The sequence below is a fragment of the Oncorhynchus tshawytscha genome, linkage group LG15 (assembly GCF_018296145.1).
Source record: "Oncorhynchus tshawytscha isolate Ot180627B linkage group LG15, Otsh_v2.0, whole genome shotgun sequence".
In the NCBI taxonomy this organism is placed as follows: Eukaryota; Metazoa; Chordata; class Actinopteri; order Salmoniformes; family Salmonidae; genus Oncorhynchus; species Oncorhynchus tshawytscha.
The window spans coordinates 25644357-25669678 of record NC_056443.1 but is presented as its reverse complement, the minus strand read 5'-3'; the positions used below and the strand labels follow the sequence as shown (position 1 = coordinate 25669678).

The following is a 25322-nucleotide window of genomic DNA, read 5'->3' as shown; positions in this document are numbered from 1 at the left end:
AGCTCGTGGTTACATAGGAAATCCAACAAGGACGAGCCTATCAGGCTTTGTCTGGACACACATCTCGGGACACAAAGCGGCCATTTTGTGCCTCCTCTCTGGAGATGGTGTTAAAGAGTTCCAGACACGACCCAGGCAACAGTGCCTCTGGGGGAGAGAGTGGAGCTGCGGAGCGCGGCTGCCACAGCGCGACAACTTAGCCGCTTCCTCGACATCCACCATACGAGACGTGCACTCTCCTTACTTCTCTGAGCACGCTTTGTGCCTGGGCCGGGGTAAAACGATCGGCGAGCGCAGATGATGTCATGGCAGGAGAATTCAGATATATCAAGGCCGATGGTATAGAACCCGGTGTGAGGCAGGCCAGCCAGCAGGTTGAACAGTTCCCTACAAACCACATGTGAACTATACAGCACAAATACTGAGGTATATTCGGTCCTTTACTAGACAGGTAAATAAATGAAAGAGTGACTTTCTTGTACAGTTAGAGACTTGGATGGTACTGTACTATTTGGTAGTACAGCTGCATTTGATTCGCTGTTGTCCAGCGGCTCCACCTCCAACTCTGAGAGACCGAGGGGCAGAGGACTTGTTCAATACACCATTGGACCCCATCCGTACCAGAAAACCATTTAACACTCTGACAGTCAAGGAAACCACCCCTCCCAACGTGCACAGTATACACACTACAGTCGTACACTCCAACTACAGAGAAGGTTCAGGTAACTAACTACTGACCTTGGTCTACTACCTCCTATAGGGGCCAATCACTTCATCAAGTGGCCACATTGTTCTACTCTGGAAGGAGAAAAAAAATGGGGGAGAGAGAAAGAGAGAGAGAAGAGAGAGAAAGTGAGACATTTACTGATCGCATAATAACAACAGGCCCGGGAAGGGAAGAATCTTTCCCTGGAACTGTTGGTTTCGCAATACCACCCATGTTTACACAGGTGGTTAATGAGCGGAGCGCAGGAGATAGAGTCCACATTAGGCAACACCTCATTATGAATACTAAACCAAAGGGACATACACACACACACACGCCAACACACGCCTGCCCTAGTTGTTACAGATGCAGACTGTATTTGTCGTGAATGTTTCTGGGAATGTATTCTGAATCCTGGAACCTGTGTGTGTGTGTGTGTGTGTGTGTGTGTGTGTGTGTGTGTGTGTGTGTGTGTGTGTGTGTGTGTGTGTGTGTGTGTGTGTGTGTGTGTGTGTGTGTGTGTGTGTGTGTGTGTGTGTGTGTGTGTGTGCGTGCGTGCGTGCGTGTGTACGTGTGTGCATGCATAAATATATTTTTGGAGTTCCCTTATACGGTACAAAATAGCATTCAAAAAGTACTCTCCTCCAATGAGTGTTCTCCTCCCGATGCCGAAGTCACTGATTGGTCCCTATGTTTGGCTCCGGGGCCAGTTCCAACAACATCTGCTTGGCGCAGGTTCAAACCCACGGACAGCTCTGCTAGCCCAAAGGTGGCTATGCGCAGACCATTGTTTATGCAATAGCACACCGCTGGCGGTGCATTATACACGGTTAGGCTACAACCAAGCTAGCAACTTGTGTGCTAAAGAGAAGATCTCTAGTGGTGAGAAGTGTTTCCATTTCATTTCTTTATAGCCTATACTCCTTTGAAAACTGGTTCAAACAGGTTGAAAAGGACATGAGAAATACTATCACTAAAAGAGGTCATCCTGACGTGTTATCTAAAGGAAAGTGAACAGTTTTGGGTTTCCATAAAGCTTTAGTTCATTTTCACTCACCTAGAGAAGCCAACCCTTAAAGGACAAGTGTTCTTTATTTTGGGTACTTGTTAAGAAAACACAGAACAGCTGTTGGTAAACCCACATGAGGTAATTGTTCCAAATGCCTCGATTTAACACAGATTAAACTCAATTAAAGAACTGTTTATCTAGCCACAACAAGTCGTCCTGCCTAAGGCATAAAAAAAAAAACTCTGTCATTGTTTGTGCAACTAGCTCTGTTGGAGGGGGTGGGGGGTTAACATGGTTTCCTTATGTACAGGAAGGAACTTTTACACACAAACAAACCATACATTAGCTCCAAGCCAAACTCACATAGGAAGAGGGGAAAAAAGTGTGGGTGGCTGCTGAGGCAGGGGTCTTCTGAGGTGAATATGAAGGAATTTAGGTCACTTCAGCAGGGAGACGTTTTAACCAGCTCAGGCCATCGCTCAGTGGAAATAGCGAGGGAGGCCCAGAAAAGGGGAGCGGGGAAGCGAGGGGAACGAGTATGTCAAGGGTGGCTAGGCTTGATTCTGCTTCTTGCCCAGACGCAAACAGAGAGACATAACTTCCCATAATGTTACCAGTTAACATACTGTAAGTTCCTATCTGACATTCAAATAGACATGTATGTTTTATAACAAACATTAAATCCCAGTAAGATTATAATTTTTTTATTGAATATTAAAACACAATCTACCTGCATTACATTACAATCAGTCATCTAGCAGACTCCATCCAGAGCGACCAACAGGATCTCCCACCAAGTCAAATCAGGGACCCGAACCAGCGACCTATCGGCCACAGCCCAAGCTCCTAACCGCCAGGCCACCAACCCTCCAAGATCCCTCCCCCCCACAGTTCTCCGAAAGCTGCCCCTCAACCATCTGAGACCCCCTACCTCTCCCTCCATTCCCCACCCCCAAACTCCCCCACCAAGCCAAGTCTCCCAGCGCACCAACAACCAACAGAGCAACAGAAAACAACAATGCAAAATCAAAAGACGTCAAGGACTACAGCAATCATAACAGCAAGGGCAACTGGGTAAGTTTCAGTGCGTGTGTGGCACTATTTACATGTGTGTATGTGTGTGCACATGTGTGCGTTTGAATGCGAGCGTGTGCGTATGCATGTGTACACGCACCTGCATGGCATCAGCCACAGGCAAACAGGCATTAGATGTAACAGCGCTGCCTCTCAGTGTCATTCGAACATACTTGAAAAAATATATATTTTTAACTTCTAACTTTTATCTTTGACGTCATTCTATCCCCCGTCCAGCAACTCCACTCCCACTTGTCTCCAGTTCCACATCCCAACCCTCAGCCCATCCCACCTATCTCTGCTGGCCACCCTCTCCGGATTTCTACACACCATGTATCTTTCAACTATGCTGTGATGTTTAACGTACAATTTTAATCTGTCTAATCAAATAGAATCCACAGATTGCCAGTTGAAAATATATACTTTTACTAAGAGCATGAGTATATGAGTAATTGACTGACCAGAAACAGTTTCTTTACAGAAACATATTCTGACAAAGTTTTCAAAGTGTTGAGTATAAATGATAGATCACCCAAATGACTAATTCACTGTATCTTTCTGGATACCTAGATAGTTGTCTTTGGGCTACCAGGGTCATCTAATCACAATTGAAATGTATTTTAAGTGCTTAGCATAATTAAGTGGTGTAGGACTTCTTACATGTTCAAGGAATATGACACACCCAAATACAAAGTAACCTTTCTCTCTCTCTCTCTCTCTCTCTCTCTCTCTCTCTCTCTCTCTCTCTCTCTCTCTCTCTCTCTCTCTCTCTCTCTCTCTCTCTCTCTCTCTCTCTCTCTCTCTCTCTCTCTCTCTCTCTCTCTCTCTCTCTCTCTCTCTCTCTCTCTCTCTCTCTCTCTCTCTCTCTCTCTCTCTCTCTCTCTCTCTCTCTCTCTCTCTCTCTCTCTCTCGCATTGTAAACAGTCTTTATTAAGACGTGAGTGGTTGTATAAACACAGACAAGTCTTCTATTGAGGGCTCCCAGCCTTCTATTGAGGGGTCCCAGTCTGGGGTGGGGAACAATAAGAGGGAGCGATCCTGATCGCCTCCTCACAGAAGGTGTGCACTAAATCCCATTACCATTACCAGGGCCCCGGCATTAACATTCCCCTAGTCTGGCAGGTGATGGCTTCCTCTTTTTAGCCCCGCGCAGGCCGCGACGACTGCCTGAGAGCATGGGACAGAGACACCCCCACTGCACACCGACCATACATATACACCCGGAGACACACACTGTCACACCCCAACAATACACACACCCAGAAACACACACACTGTCACACCCCAACAATAGACACCGCCCAGAGACACACACACCGTCGCAACCCTACAATACACACACACCCGCTACACCAATCCACACACACATACACCCCCCCCCACCCCTCCGGTAGGAGGAGAGGGGTGGAGGAGGAGAGGGGTGGGGGTGTCTGGGGTTCTGCTCTAGGGGCCACACTAAGTATTTTCTTAAAGGTCAACGCAGCCACAACAAGACTGAGATCTCCCCATATAGATGGTAGGAGGAGCGAGGAATGAGGAGGAGGAGGAGGAGGAAGAGAGGTGGTGGGGGGGTATCTCAGTCTTTTCTTAAAGGTCAGCGCAGCCAAATGGGGTCTTTCTTCTCTTTCACGTCTCAGGGGTGATCTATATATGACTATCTTTAAATGGGGCCAGCATTGTTTCCCAGGTATTATCCCCTGGTATAAATCCTGGCCGTTCTGACACTGAAAGGAAGATGAGATGAACTGCTTTTTCGATTGAAAAGAAATGAATTCACCACAACAAATACGTTTAACGAGTTCCCCACACGACTAGTAAAGCAGATACAGCTAGTATGCCAACTTGTTTCACGTTCCATGGACATTACAACAGCTTTCAAGCCCACATAGCACAGGATTGTTCAGCGCAGTAGGTCTACATGTCATGTTTCTCTTCAGACCGTTCACCCTATCTCTATAACAAGGTGACATGGGCGTATGTGACAGGGCGCATGTGATATGGAACTGTCCTGCTCTGAACTCTCCCCCCAGCTAACTCGAAGCTCTCTTATGATACTCAATCACATACACATATGGTACATTCTCCTGGAAAACGGTTCCTCTAGCTACCTCTTTCCCTACACCCCCCCCCCCTCCATATCATCATTTATTAAATCAAACAGGCAGACAGTCTTACATTGCCTGACATATTAGTCTTACTCAGCACACAATATGAGCTTTTTTTTCAACTTCAACAAGGTCTTGAGGACACGAATTTGAATGAACGTGCTTACAGTCAAATACTGCTCAGTCCCCCGCCCCGTACATCCTTCATAAAGTAGCGAGCTGAAACTGCCTTGTAACCACCCCTCCCTCTCCTTCTCTGTCTCCACGGGCTAAGTGCCACGGCCAGAAGAGCTGCATGGACGCGGTTGATTATTCTTGGAGTGAAAAAAGTCGAAACTATAATTTTTTTCTCTTTAGTGGTTTCCCCCATTCATAGTAGTTGGCACTGGCCTTTAAGCCCTCTGCCACTGTCTGTCCTCACACCCCAAACTCCTTTTCATTTCTTCTTTATCCAGCTCTCTCCATTTCGTTCCCCTAACATTCCACTAGTTACTCTGTGTCGTTTGGAAGGGCGGAGAGCGATGTCTGCACTTGCCCAGGCCCTCACGCGGTGCCAAGTTGTGAAAGCTTCTGCTTGTTGGCTTTCTCTTCGAATGACTACTAAGAGATCACAAACTTGGACAACGCTGTCGTGCATAACTGTGTATAATAAAATCAGTTTTTCTGTATTACTATGGTATGATGACTAAGAAGAAATAAGAGTGAAGTGATGTGTAATCGTAGATGGACGACGAGGTGCAGCTGGAGTTGAGTTGGGAAAGGACCTGTTGCAATGGTATGCCTAGTAACAAGGACTGATCAACACAAATGCAGGGCCAAGGCATCTCATGTCAGTAGCCATTACTGAAAGTTAACAGTAGATCCAACGGTTCCCATTCAAAGGAGATATTTCCCCATAACAGTGCCCCAAGTAGCCTGGAGCAAACACAACGTTTGTAAACACTCACTGGTGTCTAGGGACATTCTGACGGGGTAATAGTTTCAGAAGTAGGGGGTTGGAGGTTGGATATTTTACACAAAAAGTATTCAACTGTCTGAAGCCTGGAGAAAGCTGCAGTTTATCATTGTAGAACTACTGGAAATGTAGCCCTGACAGGAAACTTTTATCACCCAGCCCCCTAACTGCCCTCCCACTCTGCCGCCAAAGATCAGTTTGTCACATCTATCAACTGCAGCTGTGTGTGTGATTTCATGCTTTCACCTGTACCTACACTTCCATGTGTCTGTGTAGAGCACGGCTGAGAGCAAAGCTTAGAACACCTAAAAACTTCTTCTTTTTTTTAAGTCACAAGAACAAAAAAAACATTAACACATTAACATTCCCATCCACAAGAAACACCACACAGTCAACTTGTGTTAGCTTCCTGTGTTAATGCCTAGGCTTAAACTCAGCGGGCTAAAGTCCCCCAACTCTGCAGCCAGAGGTGGCGTCTACATCATCCAGTCCATGGTACTCAGCAGGCTGAGCATGGAGGCTCCCGGGCCAGGGGGTGGCTGCAGACTGCATTGTGGATTGGCTGCAGCGCAGAGTGGCTGCAGTGTGGATTAGGGCCCGACTGTGGACCATTGTTAATTGGGCGCCATATGTGAACGCTACAGAGAGATTAGTTTGTACAGCTGCTGCCATTTGTCATAACTGCCCTTAACAAGATACACATGGCAGGCCTAAGGTTTGAACCAGAGACAGAGCTATGAGAAAAAAAGACTGGAGGACTACTAGTTTAAGAAACAGACTTCGGGAATAAGCAGATAAAGATCTGTTTAAAAAATGTAGGGCTGGTTCGCTGGGAATGGTGATTTTGCTTCCTTCCTTGTTCGTGGTTTATCAACGTTGTTCTATCATAACATCGAGGTGGTTCGATGAACCACGACCGCGTGATGAGTAACTGAATACCTGTGTTAGCTCCCTCAGTTGATGCTTAGGCTTTAGCTCAGAGGGCTATATCACATGTATAGTCTCTGGGAGAAATGTCGGGGAATTGCCACAACTATCTCTCCTCTCCTGTGATTCTGAGGCGCACCGTGGTCATCAACACAAACCATGCAAAACCATTTCATTTCATGACATCGTAAAATGAATTCTCTCTACTCTGACCGGTTGAGATATAGATAGATCAACTTGGACATCAGACTGGGCAAAAGCCACTTGAATGGAGCTCAATGTTTCTTCTCCATCCTGGTTAGCTCAGGCTGTTACTGTAGCATTTGCCAGCCATTGAAGGGTTACTGAATGCCATTGGACTAGCCAAGTGGGCACCTTGAGTTAGCCTGCTGTTAAGAACCAGTTTGACCTCCATCAGTGTTTCCAACCAGCATCCCCTTCAACGGAAGCTGAGTGTATTAACGTGCACCATTAAGCGCGCATTAAAGCTATTCTTGGGGACATTCATGTCTGATTCAACCTAGAGGAATGGCTTCTCCTATGGGACAGGAGAAAAAAAAAAGATGGCAGACTCTTCGACAAAAACACTCGATTGGTTAAATAGACTCCTTCAAACACACACAAGTGCGTGCATGCATGATGCGTTCACGTGGATGTCCATGTGTGTGGTTAAAGGTATTCTCGAGATCAGCACAGTCTTCACCCAAAAAAACAGCTGGAGTTCCATGCCAGGGGAAAAGACAAGGCAGGGAAGAGGGAAGCCAATTTGAGAAGAATTCCAGTTATCCAGTGCCAGGGCGTATAGCCTTTCAGACAGAATCTGAGCAGCCTATCGTAACGAGGCCTCATTCCTCCTCATAAAATCACAGCTTTCATAAGAGAACTCTGTTAGCATAGCGACGGCTGCTTTATTCACCTCGCTCTGACGCCATTCCACTTGGCTTGTCAAAACACAGAGAGCGGTGGAACTGTGTTTCATCACCTCTCAGTGACCTATCAGGACCTATCAGTGCTGATAATGGGGCTTTGTTAGGGTCTATTAAATATTTATCATATATATACACAATCACTCATGTTGTGGAGGAGGCAAAAGTGGATGTTTGGACTGAACTTAGATCTGATGATGATTTTTCTTGTGTTTATTTGACTAATCATGTATAGCATGCCTGACCTCAGGTATCTATTCTTGGTTTGGTATTCTTCGTTGCACTGGAAAGAGTCGTTTTCATCAAATAAACCATTGGAATACTTGGTCAAATGTTATCTTTCTGACTTTCTGAATTTCTCCCTCGTCTGCTCCGATCTCTCTCTTCCTGTAGGCTTAACTCCCAACTGGAAAATCCCTCTCTCGCTCAGAGTGAGTGAGTGAGTGAGTGAGTGTGTGTGTGTGTGTGTGTGTGTGTGTGTCTCGCTGTGTGAAAACAGGATATGATTATCACAGGGGGAAAGTAGCTGTCCAGACATACTCTGACACCTGTCGTTAGACTGATTGATTTTCTCCTTGTTCCACCCCACAGGATGTCCCCATGCCGCTAGAACACGACAACTTTCATGGAAATCTGCAGCCCAATCATAAATTATCTGATATCTTCCCAATATATTAATCGTTTCAATCGTGTAGAACAGATTTGTTGAATATCATGAAAATTCGAGTCTTTTTGATGAATTTACATTGTTATGAAAAATCTTGTCTCAGAAAATAACAAGTGGATATATACGTTATGGTTGCGTTTTACACATGACAAGATTTGTTGAAGTTTATATCTCTTCCTACTGCTTTGGATTAGGCTTCTAATGGCATCAATATTGATGGGATGTTGGATAATCACACACCGGTCAAAATACACAGCTACACCTGTCTGCTGAGTTTGTTCTTAAATCTTAATGTCAGGAGAGTGGTTTTAGTTCAATCATAATGTCAGGAAGGTGGTTTTAGTTCAATCTTAATGTCAGGAAGGTGGTTTTAGTTCAATCCTAATGTCAGGAGAGTGGTTTTAGTTCAATCTTAATGTCAGGAGAGTGGTTTTAGTTTAATCCTAATGTCAAGAGAGTGGTTTTAGTTTCATCTTAATGTCAGGAGAGTGGTTTTAGTTTAATCCTAATGTCAGGAGAGTGGTTTTAGTTTAATCTTAATTTCAGGAGAGTGGTTTTAGTTCAATCTTAATTTCAGGAGAGTGGTTTTAGTTCAATCTTAATTTCAGGAGAGTGGTTTTAGTTTCATCTTAATTTCAGGAGAGTGGTTTTAGTTCAATCTTAATTTCAGGAGAGTGGTTTTAGTTTCATCTTAATTTCAGGAGAGTGGTTTTAGTTTCATCTTAATTTCAGGAGAGTGGTTTTAGTTCAATCCTAATGTCAGGAGAGTGGTTTTAGTGCCACAGACATATGTGAGGAATGAAAAGTGGGCCTCTACAGGCTTTGACAACTCAATGGGGCACTAACTCATACCAAACACCCATTCCCAAGCCCCAGCCGCCTCTTTGACCCACAGGATGACATTATCCAGTGTTCCACCGGGGATTCATCCTGCAAACAACATGCAGTAAACACGCCTACTCCAACACACACACGCAAACACGCGTGTAGGCACACACAGGCATGCACAAGCATGCACGCATGCACAATCATGCACAAACGCATACACACGCCCACACACACACACGCACGCACTCACACAAACATTGTAATGGGTTGACTTTTCTTTATCTGTCTCAAACCTGGCAACTCATTATAGAATGACAGGGAGTACTGTACTTGCAGACAAAAGAAGAGACTACCATCACTCTAGACCTCTGATCGGGCTTGTCCCAAATGAAAAGAGTCTAATGGTGAGCGCGGGAGGGGGTACAGAGAAGTTACCATCTCCCTGGCAACCTCCCCCGATTGTCTGGCCCTCACTCCCTGCCCCCCTCCCCCACCTCCACCCCTTTCTTATTTTTCCTTGGCGGTCATTCATGTGCTTTAGCTTGATGAAGGATGCACATTGGTTTTGCACTCTCTGGATCTGAAAGACACAGATTACATTAAAGGAATGCTTCTTCCATGCTTCTATTGTCCTCTGTATGTGAATCAATGTCTTATCTGGCCAGTATTCAATGATGTACAGTTCTTCATCTTGCCGCTTCTCAATGTTCGTCTACATATCTCCTTCTCTCTTTCCATCTTCCTCTGTCTTTCCCTCCTGATCTTGCGCAATCCCTGCTGTCAGATAGGGCCTGGCAGGCAGACTGGCTGGTTGAAGAGAGGAGGAAAGAGGAGAGCACAGAAGAGATGAGAGGAGCGGAGTAGAGTAGGACAGAGTAGAGTAGAACAGAACAGAAGTAGAGTAGAGTAGAGAAGAATAGAGTAGAACAGAGGCGAGTAGATCAGAGTAGTACAAAGTAGAACAGAGTAGAGTAGCACAGAGTACAACAGAGTAGAGTAGAGCAGAGTGGAGTAGAACAGAGTAGATTAGAGTAGAGCAGAGTAGAGTATAGCAGAACCGAGTGGAGCAGAGTAGAGCAGAGTAGAGTACAGCAGAACAGAGTGGAGCAGAGAAGAGCAGAACAGAGTAGAGTAGAGCAGAACAGAACAGAGTAGAATATAACAGAGCAGAGCAGAGTAGCACTGAGGAGATCAGAGCAGAACTGAGTAGATCAGAGCAGAATAGAGTAGAATAGTACAGAGTAGAGCAGAGCAGAGCAGAACTGAGTAGATCAGAGCAGAGCAGTGTAGAGTAGAGCTGAGTAGAACGGAGCAGATTAAAGAAGAGTAGAGCAGAGTAGAGTAGAATAAAACAGAGTAGAGTAGAGCAGAGCAGTGTAGAGCAGAGTAGAACAGAGCAGAGTAGAACAGAGTAAAGTAGAGTAGAGCAGAGTAGAGTAGAGCAGAGCAGTGTAGAGCAGAGTAGAACAGAGCAGAGTAGAACAGAGTAGAGTAGAGCAGAGCAGAGTAGAGTAGACAGCAGTTCGTTGGATGGTAGTAGTGGAGGCTGCAGCAGGGTCTTTGTAAGCCAGGACAGTAAGGTAGTGTACAGTGTGTGGTTTGGGACAGGGGGTGAATGTACCCATTTGTCTACATTTAGAAGGGCTGGCTGACAGGACGGGACTAGCTGGGAGGAGGGGGCGACACCAGCACTCCTGTCAAGTGGTCTCAGGGGGGTTGAAATGTATTAGGCTATTCTCACAAAGCCTGGGAAAGTCTGATGGCGCTGAAACATAAGAATACTGTAAAATAAATATATATATATATATATAAATATATAAATATATAGATATAAATATATAATCATGTTCTAATTATATTTCTATGAGCTGAACCCAAAGAAAAATGGATCTGTAGCCTACAAAACTGTGGAAACTTCTCAAAAAGACAAAAGGCCTAAAGAGACACTAAAGGAGTTTCAGACCAAATGTGTTTTTAAAGTGAAAAGAAGTGATAACGTTGGCTGAGAAGCAGGCATCCACATAGGGCTGTGACCTCTACACAGAGTAGTCTAGTTTCCATGGAGATTTATGTACACAGTGCACACAAAAGAGGGCTAAGGAGGTAACATGGGCTGTTTAAGCCTTGAGGAGGGCTAAGGAGGTAACATGGGCTGTTTAAGCCTGGAGGTATTTGCCGGAGCAAAACTTCTACTAATGACATGCGGCTCATACTGAGTTGTAGAAGCCTTGTTTCAAAGCACCGGGGTTAGCATCGGAGAGAGAGCTGGAGGGAAGAAATGATTGTAGGAGAAAGCAAAGGCAGAGCAGGAAAAGATCCTAAACATGGGAGAAAGGAATGAGGGTCGGCAGGTAGCCTAGCAGTTAATTAATAAATAAAATAATGAAATAAATAATGAAATCAATCAAGAAAGAAAGAAATCAAAGAGAGAGCTTTACCTGAATAGCCTAGAGTAACACCACATAATTTACACAGCAACAAGGTAGAAGAGAAGATTAGCAGAGGGAAGAGATATGGGGGAGGGACATTTAGCAGGAAGAGCAAATCAATAAAGTGGGCAGCAGAGCTGGGAGGGACTTGTTCTAAGTGGATTAGATGTAATGTGATCGATAGGTTATGGCTCCGAGTGAGGTATTCACTGCAGGCCCAACAGCATGCTACTGAGCAGCACAGGGTTGTGGTTCACAATGAACAAAGCCTTCGCAGAATTTCTTGGCTAAATTCAGAACGAAGTTTCCTCTGTTACATTGGAACTAGGAATAATTGTATTGTTGTTTAAAAAATAAATGTGAACCAACCATCTCTCTTTTGCGTTGAACATCGTGATACTGCACATAAAAACACGCTTCATCCAAAGGACAACCATTCTTATATTGACTCCACCGACAGAGACTACTGGAATAAGCAGACTACTGGACTGCACTAACAAAATAGCTCTTTGTCATCCTAACCACAACAAAAGACATGGAAAGGTGGTGTCCTTAACACTGTGGGTCTGCAACGATTTAGTTTCCCGCTACTGGCATCCTCCCAGCCATCCTTTTCTGGCTATGAGCCCTGGCCCTGAAGCAGCTGTCACAGGAGTCTGGGGGTGACTTGACGGAGAGTCAGAGAGGGGTGGGCGGTGTGCCAACCCACAGGGGCAACTCCTGGCAGAGGAGAAGAAAGAATAGAGGGAGGAGGAGTAGAAGAGGGAGGAGAGAGAAAAGGAGGAAAAGGGAGAAGGTGGAAGGAAAAGAGGGAGGGAGGTCCTGAGGTCAAACTGTGACCCGGAGGTCCTGAGGTCAAACTGTGACCCGGAGGTCCTGAGATCAAACTCACTGCCCTTGACCATGCCTCAAATGCAGCCAGCTGGAAACCCAGAGGCACACAGCTCCAACCGCTACCCCACACAGTGCAGCGTGACCAGCCTGCCAATGACCAGAGAAGACAACCGACCAACATTGACACCACGCCAACCTGGGAGGGAACACCTGTCTTTTGTTGACTCTCCCACTAACTGAGTCAAAATCTGACAGATGGACGGGAGGACGAGCGCAGACTGAGAAATGGTGGTCAGGGGACCACTGGTGGTCTGTGAAGCACGACGGCTGACCCCAATTATCGGGGTCAAAGAGCAGAGGGCCTTACAGGTAGTCCCCCGCCACCCCCTTAGGCCAAAAGCACCCCCAGTCCACCCACACGCTTTGGGGCCAAACGTGTATTTTCACAGATCTTTTTTGCTCAATTAAACTTCAGAGGACAGCCCGCCACATCTCTTAGCCGAGGTCAAGACACCAGGACTATAAGCGATGTCTGGCTCTCGTAAAACAGAGCCGTCGTTTTAACATGGCAGACTGTATTAGATCCAGCACCTATCAAGATTGTAACAAAAATGTTGAAGGAATAAATGGGGGAAGATTTAGAATATGAAAACATAATGTTTTTACGGCCGCGTTAACTTTCAGCACCAGGATAACAAGGAAGGGAATTGAACCTTGGATCAACCAAGCCTGTTATTTTACTGGCTATGAGTTAAACTGTTTTTATCTTCAACATGGACTCGCAAATCACTGATTTTCTTTAAAGTTAAAAAAAATAATATTGTGGGAAGATTTTCAACAAGAAAAATAATTATTGTTGAAAGGATCTACATCCAAAGCTAAAAGAGACAAGTTTGGGACACCAGTTCCACAGACATCAGTACTCATTATTAGGTAAAAACATTGGAAGGACCTCAGCCAGTTATCTAAAACAGAAGCACTCAGACAGCCCCTTCATGTATGAGACACTTCAATCATATTAAATAACTGGTCTTTTGAGGCTCTGAGTATATTTCATCAATAATGTTCCTCCGAGTCTAGAACAGAGCTAAACACAGAGTAGAAAAGGGTATTCCAGGCCGGATAAGAGATAAATACTACATAAATCATGCAGAATCTACTGAATCCTCTTACAAATCTGGCATTCAGAGCACAATTTTTTAGAAATGTTCCATTAGTCATCCCAATCACTGTTTAGCTGCTAAAGGGACCCAGAGATTTATAAGAAATCTCTTGGAAATGACGAGCTTTGGGTTGAATAAATGAAATGCTCTCTTATTCTGAATATTTGAAGAAGTAAGTCTACAGTTTATCCTCGACAGTTCATATATGGTAAGCAAAATGTTTGCGTGTGAAACAGTGATGACAAGTGAAATGAAACTGAGTGAACAGAGGCCCTATCTCCAAACATGTCCTGACAAATCAGACTGGTTATTATCCAAAATATTCTCTCTAGCCGTGGAACTTGATATGCAGAATATGATACCAAAAAATCTTTGAAATTACAATACGAAACAGAAATGTCTGATGAACACAAGGTGGTTACTAGCAGCAGCGCATGGCGAAGGGTATTATGCCCATGCCAGTGAGTTTCCATTGAGAAAGACTGGCAGGTTGGCACAATGGCTTGCCCACTCCCTGCCCCCAACCCCCTCCCGCTGGCATTCATCTGGGCATGCACACGGGTGCTGCTAGGGCAGATTTTGCCCAGCTAAGCGCGTCTATGCACGACAACAACGGGTTGAGAAGCCTCTCTAGATTCACCCAACTCACTGAGCCAGCGACCTTTCTTTGGGCCTTAGCCCGCAATGTTCATTATAGCACCAACTCATGTTTTTATACACAAAGTAGCATTTCATTTACATTACATAAGAAGCCATTAAGAAGCAGCTGGCACCACAACATTTCAGAGGGTTGCTGTTTAAACCGATTTGAATGCAGATACATATTCAAGAATATGGAATTGTATAATTCACCTAGGAGAACACTAAAGTCTGAATGGCATACAATCTAAATCAAATAAACCATGGAGCATATGACATCATTTTTTCCGAACGACTAAAGGAAACGGCATATTCTGTTGAAGTGGGGCAGCAGTTTGTTACTTTTTTCTTTGTGTTTTGTTTGTTTGTTGCAGAAGAACAAAAGCATGGCGGTCCACATTCTGCCACTGTCAGAAACTTTCCAGCGTGCCCACTGCATTGCGGAGGCCAACCAACGAATCAAAGGCACGCTGGAGCAGACAAAGAGGGTTTGATGCCAACCTCGGAAACTCTAACAACCCTTACTGGCGTTTTCCCTGCCTGCCTGGCAGAGCGCAAACAAAATGGCACCCGCCTTGCACGCTACCACAATGTGGCGAGATTGTCTAGAAAGCTGGGCACTGGTAACGGTATGCCAAAGACCGCCCTTAAGCTGTACTCGAAAATGTGTCCTACTTTTCTGGGCTATTAAAAAAACTGTTGGAAAATCTTTGAAAGTCTCGTTCAAATGAAACGGCTAACAAAATGTCCGTCCTTTTGCAAATGAAGATTCGATATGTGGTATCTAAGCTACTCGAAAAATGAATATGGTAAGCTGCCGATACAGGAAAAGCTACCCTTCATCACTATTCATCACTTGGGAAAGATATTAATAATGGAAAAACATATTTTCAAATATTAGGATTCCCCAAATTGGCAACCATATGTATACACATCGCAAGTGGCAAATGCAACATTCAGACTTTAAAAATATATATAAACCATTCAATTAAATTACCACAACCTGTGGTGTGCAGTATGCTTTGTAAATTTTTATTCCTTGCATATCAGCGGACCACATTTGAGACATTTTGAGGTGTGCTCTCTGATACTATTCAACTGTGGCAGATGCAAACTAGACATGAGAATCAGCAGCGCCCCACAAAAGACACAAAAGAGGGTCTGATGCCAACCATGGTGCCAGTGGCAACCATTATTGTCTCTCTGCTGAGCCTTCTGCTTCCCCTGGTACTTATCAAACACAAAATGGAGGCTCTGCCTTTCATGACAATGAGCTAGCTAAACTGTCTGCGTTTCTTCTCCAACAGTATTATGGTGGGTATCTTTCTGAATGTGTTGGCGTTATCGTAAGAGGATTTATTGTGGCCCAAGGTTGGACAGGGAGTTTTAAATAACTTTAAATGCACACTTGTAATAAAAAATCTAACAAAAGGTTAAGGAAATAGTTGTTAATGTAGCACTGAAAAGGTACAAGTGGCAAATACCTAAGAGAATGAATATCAAAACAACCAGAATTTGCCAGAATATAGAAAGCAATGTCTTGTAAAATTATATATATTTGGTCTGAGAAAATGACTGTTCTTGCTAGTTTCACCTTCTTATAACTATATAAAGATCACTCTCTAGCATAACATCAAGAAATCCTATGACTACGTTTGAGTTTATAGGCATTAAGTTAATTTCTGTAATAGTTTTCATTCTATTTTAAAAATCCAATACATTCACATTTCCTTACCCAACAAATCATGTAATGTATATTTTGCCAATGTATCTACTGTATTTATGCACTATTTGTGAAATTATGTCAATTTGATTAATTGACTATATGCCGAGATTGAAGTAACACATTTGTTCATTTTACATTTGTCTCCAAACCACATTTTTCAGTAAAAGTCTAATGTAGGAACTCCTTGTTACAAAAACTAGATTAAATATCTAATCAAAAATCAAAACTGATATCAACATTTGTCAGGAAAAAATAAATACTGTACATCCATAAAAAAACGTACATTTCTCTCTTTCCCTAAATCCCCTGTTTAAAACCATAAATTCTTATCTGTCCCATCAAATTATGTTCTAATTTCTATTATGTTCAATCATCCAAAAGTGTACAATACATTTTGTGAACACATAAGTTGTCGGCACTTTAATGTAGTAAAGTCTTTGTAAAGAGAACTTGTGTGTGCCTAAAAAACACAGCATTCACAACTGCACCGGTATCAAACCAATCAGAAGAGAAAAGCAACGCAACACACACTATCTTGTCTTCTATCGTCTGTGTGCGCAAATTATGTGTGAATGTATATTATGGTTTTTATCCTGGTTATATTGTATTGTATAAAAAATTGAAAAGCCTGATTGCACATTCGGCCTTTTTTTTCTTTCATGAAAGGCCAGCCACCTTCTGAGGCCACCATAGCTGAGAGACTCCAACCACCCTCCAATGAGGCGGCCAAGATGGCAGCAGATATGACCCATGACCTTGGCCAACCCCTAACTCCACCCACCCAACCAGTGATTCACACAGTAATTCAACCTACCTTGGTCCTGGACATAGTATGCTAGAAACAAGTCGAGCTCCTTGACCGACACTGTAATGTGATGCGGCTGGACGCAAAGTGCTGGGTTGGTGCAATGCGGCGACTTGACGAGGCGCTCTCCATCCGTACTTTCCAACGGGATGCCTTTGAACAGGATGACCATGACCAGGTCTAGGCGCCACACCTTGTCGGCCTGCCGCAAACAGTCGATCCGGCGGATCTTGCCCTTCTGGTCGGGGTTGGAGAGGACGCAGCACGGGTGTTTTTTGCCCGTCACGCTGAGCACAAAGTCCTCGCGGTACTCCTGGCGGATGTCCTTGCGGAGCTTGGCGAGGAGCCTCGAGGCCCACTTCTGCTTGATCTCGGGCTTCTCGCTGAGCAGTTCGTCCTTGACCGCACGCTCCTCATCCTTAGACATCCGCTTCTCATGCTTCTTGAAGTACTTGCGTTTCCTCGCCTGGAGGTTGAACCACGTGTAGGCGATGGCACGGACGTGAGGGAGAAGTGCCTCGATGAAGGGATGAAATTCATCCTGAAAGGCAGGGGGGAAGGGAAGACAGAGGAAAAGAAACAGAGAAGTCATGTCAAGTGGCTTTTTCCCCAAAACGTTCCCATTCGATAAGCCAGAAGTCACCCTGAACAAAAAATAAATAGACAATACACACATCCACCTTGTTACAGAATACCTTATATACAAAATTTGACATTAGGCATATTGAAAATACAGTAAAATTATAACAACTAAATTAAAACAATTCTGTACTGGAGACAAACCACATGGTCATGACTGTCACATATTGACTCCTATAAGACAGTCAAGTCTATCTGGTCTGAGAGTTTACAGCACAAATCTGTTCAGAAAAAAAGAAGAAACACCATCATTAACACCAGTTTTACCATCTTAAATACGGCTGGGGTTACATCTGAGAAATAACAATCTAGGTTGCTGAAGACATGAGGATGCCACAGTGTTTATTACAACGCCAACACCACAATAGAGCAAAGCCCACATTAGAATGTAGTCTGGTGCTGTTCCCGTTTCCCTTGCAACATGCTCTAACTAAGATTTCTGGGAGGCCACATTAGAATCTAGTCTGGTGCTGTTCCCGTTTCCCCCACACATGTTCTGACTAAGACTGCTGGGAAGAAAACATTAGAATGTAGTCTGGTGCTGTTCCTGTCTCCCCCAAACAAGCTCTGACCAAGACTGCTGGGAAGCCCACATTAGAATGTAGTCTGGTGCTGTTTCCGTCTGCCCCAAACAAGCTTCGATTAAGACTGCTGGGAAGCCCACATTAGAATGTACTCTGGTGCTGTTTCCATCTCCCCCAAACAAGCTCTGACTAAGACTGCTGAGAAGCCCACATTAGAATGTAGTCTGGTGCTGTTTCCGTCTCCCCCAAACAAGCTCTGACTAAGACTTCTGGAAAGCCCACAATAGAATGTAGTCTGGTGCTGTTCCCGTTTCCCCCGCACATGCTCTAAGACTGCTGGAAAGCCCAGTTAGAATCTAGTCTGGTGCTGTTCTCGTTTCCCCCGCACATGCTCTAAGACTGCTGGAAAGCCCAGTTAGAATCTAGTCTGGTGCTGTTCCCGTTTCCCCCACACATGCTCTGACTAAGACTGCTGGGAAGCCCAGATTAGAATGTAGTCTGGTGCTGTTCCCGTTTCCCCCGAACATGCTCTGACTAAGACTGCTGGGTAGTTGGCACGAGGATCATGCCCCCTCACACTTGCATTTCTCTTATCAAACCGTCCACATTCCAACATGTATTTGCCCTTCACTGGAAGTGGAGAAACGATAGTCTAGAAGGGGGGACTGGAGTGTAGTCAAAAATGCTCATAGCCGTTATGAACATTGGTTTGGGACTAGGTTTGCAGTCCCACGCCATGTCCCTTAATGTGTTTTCATAGATGCATGGCACTTACTCCGAGTCATTCCTAAATCTAACCAAGGTTGACAATGAAAATGGCATCTTGGCACAACCTGCACATTCTTTCTAGTTCCTCTGCTCCTTTAATAAGGGGGGGATTGAAATGCCTTGTGCTAAGCAGAAAATAAATCCTTTCTAAATCCACTTTAGGTGGGTAGGTTAGATTTGTTTTTCCTCACAAACGTAGGCCTGTCTATAGGTAGCTTGTTTGCCTGCAAAGTGCAATACCAAGGAGCATGTAATTTTGACGAAGACAAATTATTCTGAAAAGTATTAGGTGTTAATAATTCAAAAGAACTTGTTTTTTACTATTTATAAAACCAACTTTTTTGCAAATACTTTTAAGTTGAGACAAATCTATGGGCAGCCTAAAGTGTTTTAATACATTTTTAACATAAACAATAAATAACAAAGCAATCTCATATTATACCTGTTTGGACTTAGTAAACAGCAAAAACTTAAACATCAGAATGTTTAAGTCATTAACATTTCAAACTCAAAAATTGTGAGACGGCTCTTTTGAAAAAGGCTTTGGAGGAGTTAAACCACATATTGTTCTTTGTGTAGGCAGGCAGACTCGCTCTGGGAAAACCACAGAGATCCACTCCCTCCTGTATCTATGCTCTCATGCTACCCGCATGGTGTTGCTCAGAGGAAGCCACATCGTTGATCTGCACTGTCATGTGCCAATAAAACGTGACTTTGGACTAAAACACTGAAGCAAAATCGATCATTAATAATAACTCATGACATTTTTATCAAAGTATGAACTGATGTTGTTATAGCCCTTTTGCTTAAAAAGGTGAGTTTCTGAAAGATAAAAAGCAATGTTTTTGGAGTATGTAGCAGGAAAAATTGTAATATAGTCAATATTGCTGTGAAGTGATAGTACATTTTAAGCAAGACATTAGTTGTTATAAAAGTAACGTTAGTTTTTAATAATATTGCCAATAACTGTTGATACAGTAACAGTAAGATATATATATAAGTAACAGTAACAGTAAGATATATTATATCTTCCCTTCATATAAGAAAGTAAGCCTAGTTTGCACTAGAATTAAGGTTTAGCTATGCAACATTACTAAGGTAAGCCTTGGAATTGCATGTGATGCTGTGTAAGACAAATGAGTTGGCAAGGGCCTTGTGCAGTGAACTTCAGTTGAGGCCATAAAAGCCCAATCCTCTTAAGCACAAACTAAACCACATCTCAGTCAATCACTTACTTATGCCAAGTAAAATATAAACAGTCAAACTGAGTCAGCCAAAAGCCATGCTACTCTGTCTAACCACTGAATCAACCATTATCATTGTTTTCATCTTCATTCACTGCAAGTGGCTCCCATGCAGCTCAACTGAGTGAAACGCTCTCCTGAAACGCACTATGATTATTTTAATTTTATAATATTACCAGGCCATAACCAAATTGTGGTAATCTAAATCTAAATGATAATAATATAATTTGGTTAAAGGGTAATCTGTTGATTTGTTTCAGTTTACACATGAGACACGGGACAAAGGAATGTAGTTTTGGATAATTTAATCTGATAGCATGATTATGATCACGGCATTTTGGAAGATGACTTTTACTGTAGTTTATGTCGAATACACATGGTGGTACTATACATACTCTTTTTTTTGGGGGGGGGGTTCTCTCTCACTGGTAACACACATATTCTTTCTAACTCAAAATGAACTTGTCATCCTATAATACAACCTATTTCGTGCACTTTTAATCAACACACGTAAGTCCAGGTGAAAACCATTTCATACCAAAAGTTACATAAAACCAATGGCTGCTACAAAATATAAGCAGTATATGAACTATAGTTTTATACAAAACACGACCATTTTCAAAGCATTGTTTTGTCGATAGTCGCCTGGTAGTGCAAGTGACTATATAACTAAGATAGGCCGACTCAATAAATTGCGCGGCACTTGCGTATATAATAGAGGCACATAATCGATAATAAGAAATCAAAACTTAAAATCATTCCATATACCTGAGTAAGACAAATCGGAGAGTACATCATGAGCCAGCAGTGTACACAAAATAGGTACTTCGATTGATTCTTCTGAATGCCAGGTATAGGCTACCACTTTATCGCGCCATTCCTCCTTGCCCGTAAAGCACCATGCAAGATTGTGGAGAAGTTATCCGCGCAAAGGTGTTATACAAGAACATCAGTTAGATTGTGGAGGTCCAAACAATCCTCTGTTCTCAGTTTAAATGGAGACGATATGGCAGACAGGCTATTATTTTCCAAAGCAGCACATTGAATCCCTATATGGTTATCTCAATCCGAGCCGGTGAATGAAGTTAAAAAGAAAACCCGATTTTCTGGAACAGTGCGCTTTATAATGTGAGAAGTTAATTCATGAAAGTATTGTGAAAAGTATAGAAAGCGCTGAATTTCAGATTCCACACTCTTCTTGTTCAAACATGATAGCCTATAATATCGACCTGTACACCCTCAGTCTGCACGATACTAACAAATCCGTCCCCAATATGTTTTCTCTCACTTAATTACACAGTCATAGTCTATACTCCTCCTCCAACAAACGCATTCCATTTCCACTAGCCCACCTTTTCGTCTCCCTCAGAAAACACAGCATAAAACGACCCCCCCTCTCTCTCTCTCTCTCTCTCTTGCTGTATGAGTTATGATTTTATGAGCGGAAGACTTTGGACCAGCGCCCCGTTCAAAAAGAATCGCAATGGAAAATTCCCCTCACAAATACAGTAAGGACTCGAGACATTATTCGAACTCTTGTTTTACATGCAGCTTTAACCGGTGGATCATTTTCCTTTACAGTATACAGGCATATGTAACAGAAAATCCAATAGAAATGCCCAATATAGCGTGTAATAAACTTCTAAAATGCATTTCTCACTCAATCCACAATATATACAATGGCCCCCTCTACTTACAATACATGTTGAAATTGCAACAAAAGTAGCTTGATTTGCCTTGATGGCACGCACACCTTTAATACAACTGAAAATAGTTTAGAATTTCAAGTAACCTAATTCTTATTGCCTGATACCTCTGGCTCCCCACCCGTTTCTACAAAAAGCTCAGTGAAAGACCTGAAGAAATGTAACCACTCTCAAATTCATAGACTGAGCTATGGATACAAGGACTGGCCATCCATGATATCAACATGATAGTTTAAACCATGTTTTGAGGCTATATAATGCTTGTTTACATGGACATTATTTACAAACATTGGAGTAAAAACATATTTAGGGTTCTGGTTTCTGATGAGGCACGACAGTTGAACTAAGCTCGTGAGGCATTTATAAAGTATATTCTTCAAGAATCAATGGGTACATATAATTAATTTATATGTCCAACAAAATGGATATAGCAACTGTATATTGCCACTTTAAATGTCGGCAAATATATAGCATATGGCCTTTCTAAACTATGCCAGTTACAGGAAACTGTTCAAACCGTGGTATGTCACGGTGGCGCATGGTTCTGATGTAATTTGGATAAACAGTGGAGTGGTTCCAAAACTCTGACACACCTGAGGTCATTACAATTTCCGCATGACCCACCACATAAACGAGACAACAACATTTTCCAACACCACAACAACATTTTCCAACACCACAACTCATAGCTACGACCTATGAGGTCCGGACAGATCCACCATTTAGGAACTACTGGAACAGCGTGTAGAGGACAGGAGCAGCCTGTCAACGACTCTTCGCTTCAACTCCACAGTAATATACATGTACTGGCCTAAACTACAATTTGGTGTCAAAAATAGTAAATAATGTTTCATTTTTAATCCTGAGAGAGTAAAATGCGATTATGTGTAAAAGTATTCTCGACTACTTCGCCAATGGCCCGTAACCTGTTTTTCATTGCACGCGGAGGAACATCGTGTTGTTAACCTTTTCCTTTTCACGGAAGTTACGGCTCATTATTGGACTGTATAGCAATGATATAAATATGGTGTAAATTAGAACAATTATCCCTACAAATGTGCACTTTTTCGTTCGCAGAAAACCAGACATTGTTGTTAACGCCTTGCCTCTGTAATCTCCTATAGAATTGCTCCATACATTACGAATCAAGTTCATTGCCAACAAAGGGGGCAGGGGAGGTTAACGCAGTATGTGTGCCAATACATTTTCTTTGGGCGCTCCTCCGACCAATGAAAAGCATTTGCATATCTGTTAACGGGACTTGTCCAGTTGTCATTGACACAATTCTATTCCTGCTCAACCAGACCGGGTTGCAGTGAAGAGCAAGTCAACAGTAGGAAAAGGCGATGTTGTAACAGTTGTAAAATTACACGTTATTGCAATAATAATCTACGTTCACGTACCATTGCACTGTATTGCATGGATTTAAAGGGGGATCCTGGAACCTGGGTGAAACACAAGCCGGTGCCTTCACATTTCTCACGTTCAACTTTGTGCTTTTCAGGCTTTTTTTCTTGATAGTGCTTGCAACAACAAAAAAACGGAAGAGAATTCTTGGCAGAAATGCGCATAAAATCAATTCGCCCCCCCCCAAAAAAATCTTCCTTCCTCTTCACGTCTTACTTTTGGATAGCTTTTGGGTTGTTCAGTTGTTGTTGAATGCGATCCAGAAGAGGCTGAGTTTTCGGGACTGGGCAGGTCTACGCCTCACTTTCCCCTATCTGACTGCCTTCTCTGTGCCGCTCTACGCAGCCAAAGAGAGCTCCGCACTAGAACTTGGATTCTCGCCTCTCATTGGTCAGTGCCGCGGCGGCCTCTCGACTCCGCTTGTAGACCCCTCACTTCCGCTCGCTACTCAGTGTTTGTGGCAATACATCACAAGCTGCAAACTGCTAGACTGGCAGAAGTTGTGGTTATTCAGTGGTTATAGATGTGAGTTAATTTATGTTATCTGTGGTTACAAGGAAACCAAATATATATTTTTAGTTATTATGTCAATTAGACATATAATCATAACACAATGTTATTATATTATAGGCTATAGCCTACTGGTCACTAATAATAATACTCTTTATGAAATTGATTTTAATAGGCATACTATTATTAGCATATTACCATGATTATTATACCAGGTACTTTTTTTGTTTTTACAGCCCATCATTTATAATAGTTTTCAAATTGTACTAAAGGCTACCAACAGTGTGGCTACTGTCGTTAATTGATTTGAACTAGGCTTAAAGAACTACTCTTGATGAAGTATTTCCTTAATATGCAAATCCTTCATATTCTATATGAGGCAATTGCATCAATTCTCTGGACCAACACAGTAGGGAAGGTCAGGCTTGGGTGAATCCAAATGATAATGGATAATGGACTGTGACAGGATTTATACAGTCCACAGACTCTGCATTTTGTTTTATACATTGCCATTGTAGTTCAATATTTTATAATTAAAAATGCTTAATGAATGATTGGCTAAGTGAATCTAGCCCCAGAGGACGCGACATAAATACAAATGCCCAACAGAACGTGGATATGGCCTAGAGAGGTCACTGAATCTAACCGTCTAATATAATAAAGCTGATTAGAAAGTTATTTATTTGTTCTATATAACTTGTATATCTCCGAAATGAAAACAAATATGTATATGCTATATAATTTAAGTGTTTTGCACAGACAATCAATGCAACAATATTCCATTTTCCAATTAACATTGATTGTTCAGAAATACCGTTATAAGAGCAAATTAGGCTGCTTTATTCATTCACTTCATGATATTGTCCTTGATATAGTCCCTGACATGCATGCAGGGGAAGAATGCACTCTGCAAAAACTCAGAGGCAAATTAACTAAACTAGCGCTATATGTTATAACACGTGCTCCCAAAATGTATGCCTATCTGTCAAACACATGTTTTACGATAAATAGGTTATCGGTAATTGATAACTTTTACCATTGTCCTTATCTGATTTCAACGCCTAAGCTTCTATTTTTAAAGCCGTCCTTCCCTTCTTACGAAGAGGGAACTGGTGTATAAATCGACACCAAGCACGGAGAGAGGGTGCAAAAGTTGGTCAACCGAAACGTCGAAGACTGCATGATCCCTTTGGTGCACTGAGTCCTCTGAGAGTGAACTTGAGAACATAGGTTATTTCATGAGAGAAAATGTGGAAAATCTTCCACATTAGGCTCCTCTATTAGAAATGCTGTTGTGTTTTTGACACTCTCTAGATAACTTTTGATTTGGAGTATTTTTGGCACGCAATTATTTCTCGAGAAATGCATGAATAAGGTGCGACAAAATCTTAAAACGTGGCCGAAATAACATTTTCAGAACTTCACATTGTTTTTGTTTTTTTACCCATTTTACGCACGCATTACGCACAACGTGCCCTACATGTATTTTTTTGTTGTTGCATTAAATGCGTTGTATATGGTCTTCTTTGCTATAGCTTACTGAAGGCAAATGGGGAAAAAATAGTTTTCAATGATAATATACATTGTGCTTAGGTCGACCCATATGTATTTGGTCACGCCTTACAAAACGCTCACGTGGACGGCGAGAAGAAGATATCAGTGCGCTCAAAGTCACTGAACCTTGTTCTATTGCCCGTTGGACATATGTTGGCAATATGGATGTGATTAATA

The 25322-nt window shown here is 42.7% G+C and overlaps 1 protein-coding gene across 1 annotated transcript in view; it reads right to left on the bottom strand.

The window, feature by feature from the left end:
* The window catches only part of LOC112214887 (nuclear factor 1 B-type-like), an 87285-nt gene extending 65943 nt beyond the window's left edge, over window positions 1-21342 (bottom strand). Inside the window, 2 exon segments of the mRNA XM_042298371.1 lie at window positions 16803-17334; window positions 21321-21342. Coding sequence (XP_042154305.1) covers window positions 16803-17220 — 418 coding nt within the window. The 5' untranslated portion in view covers window positions 17221-17334; window positions 21321-21342.
* Between the last annotated feature and the right edge of the window lie 3980 nt (window positions 21343-25322).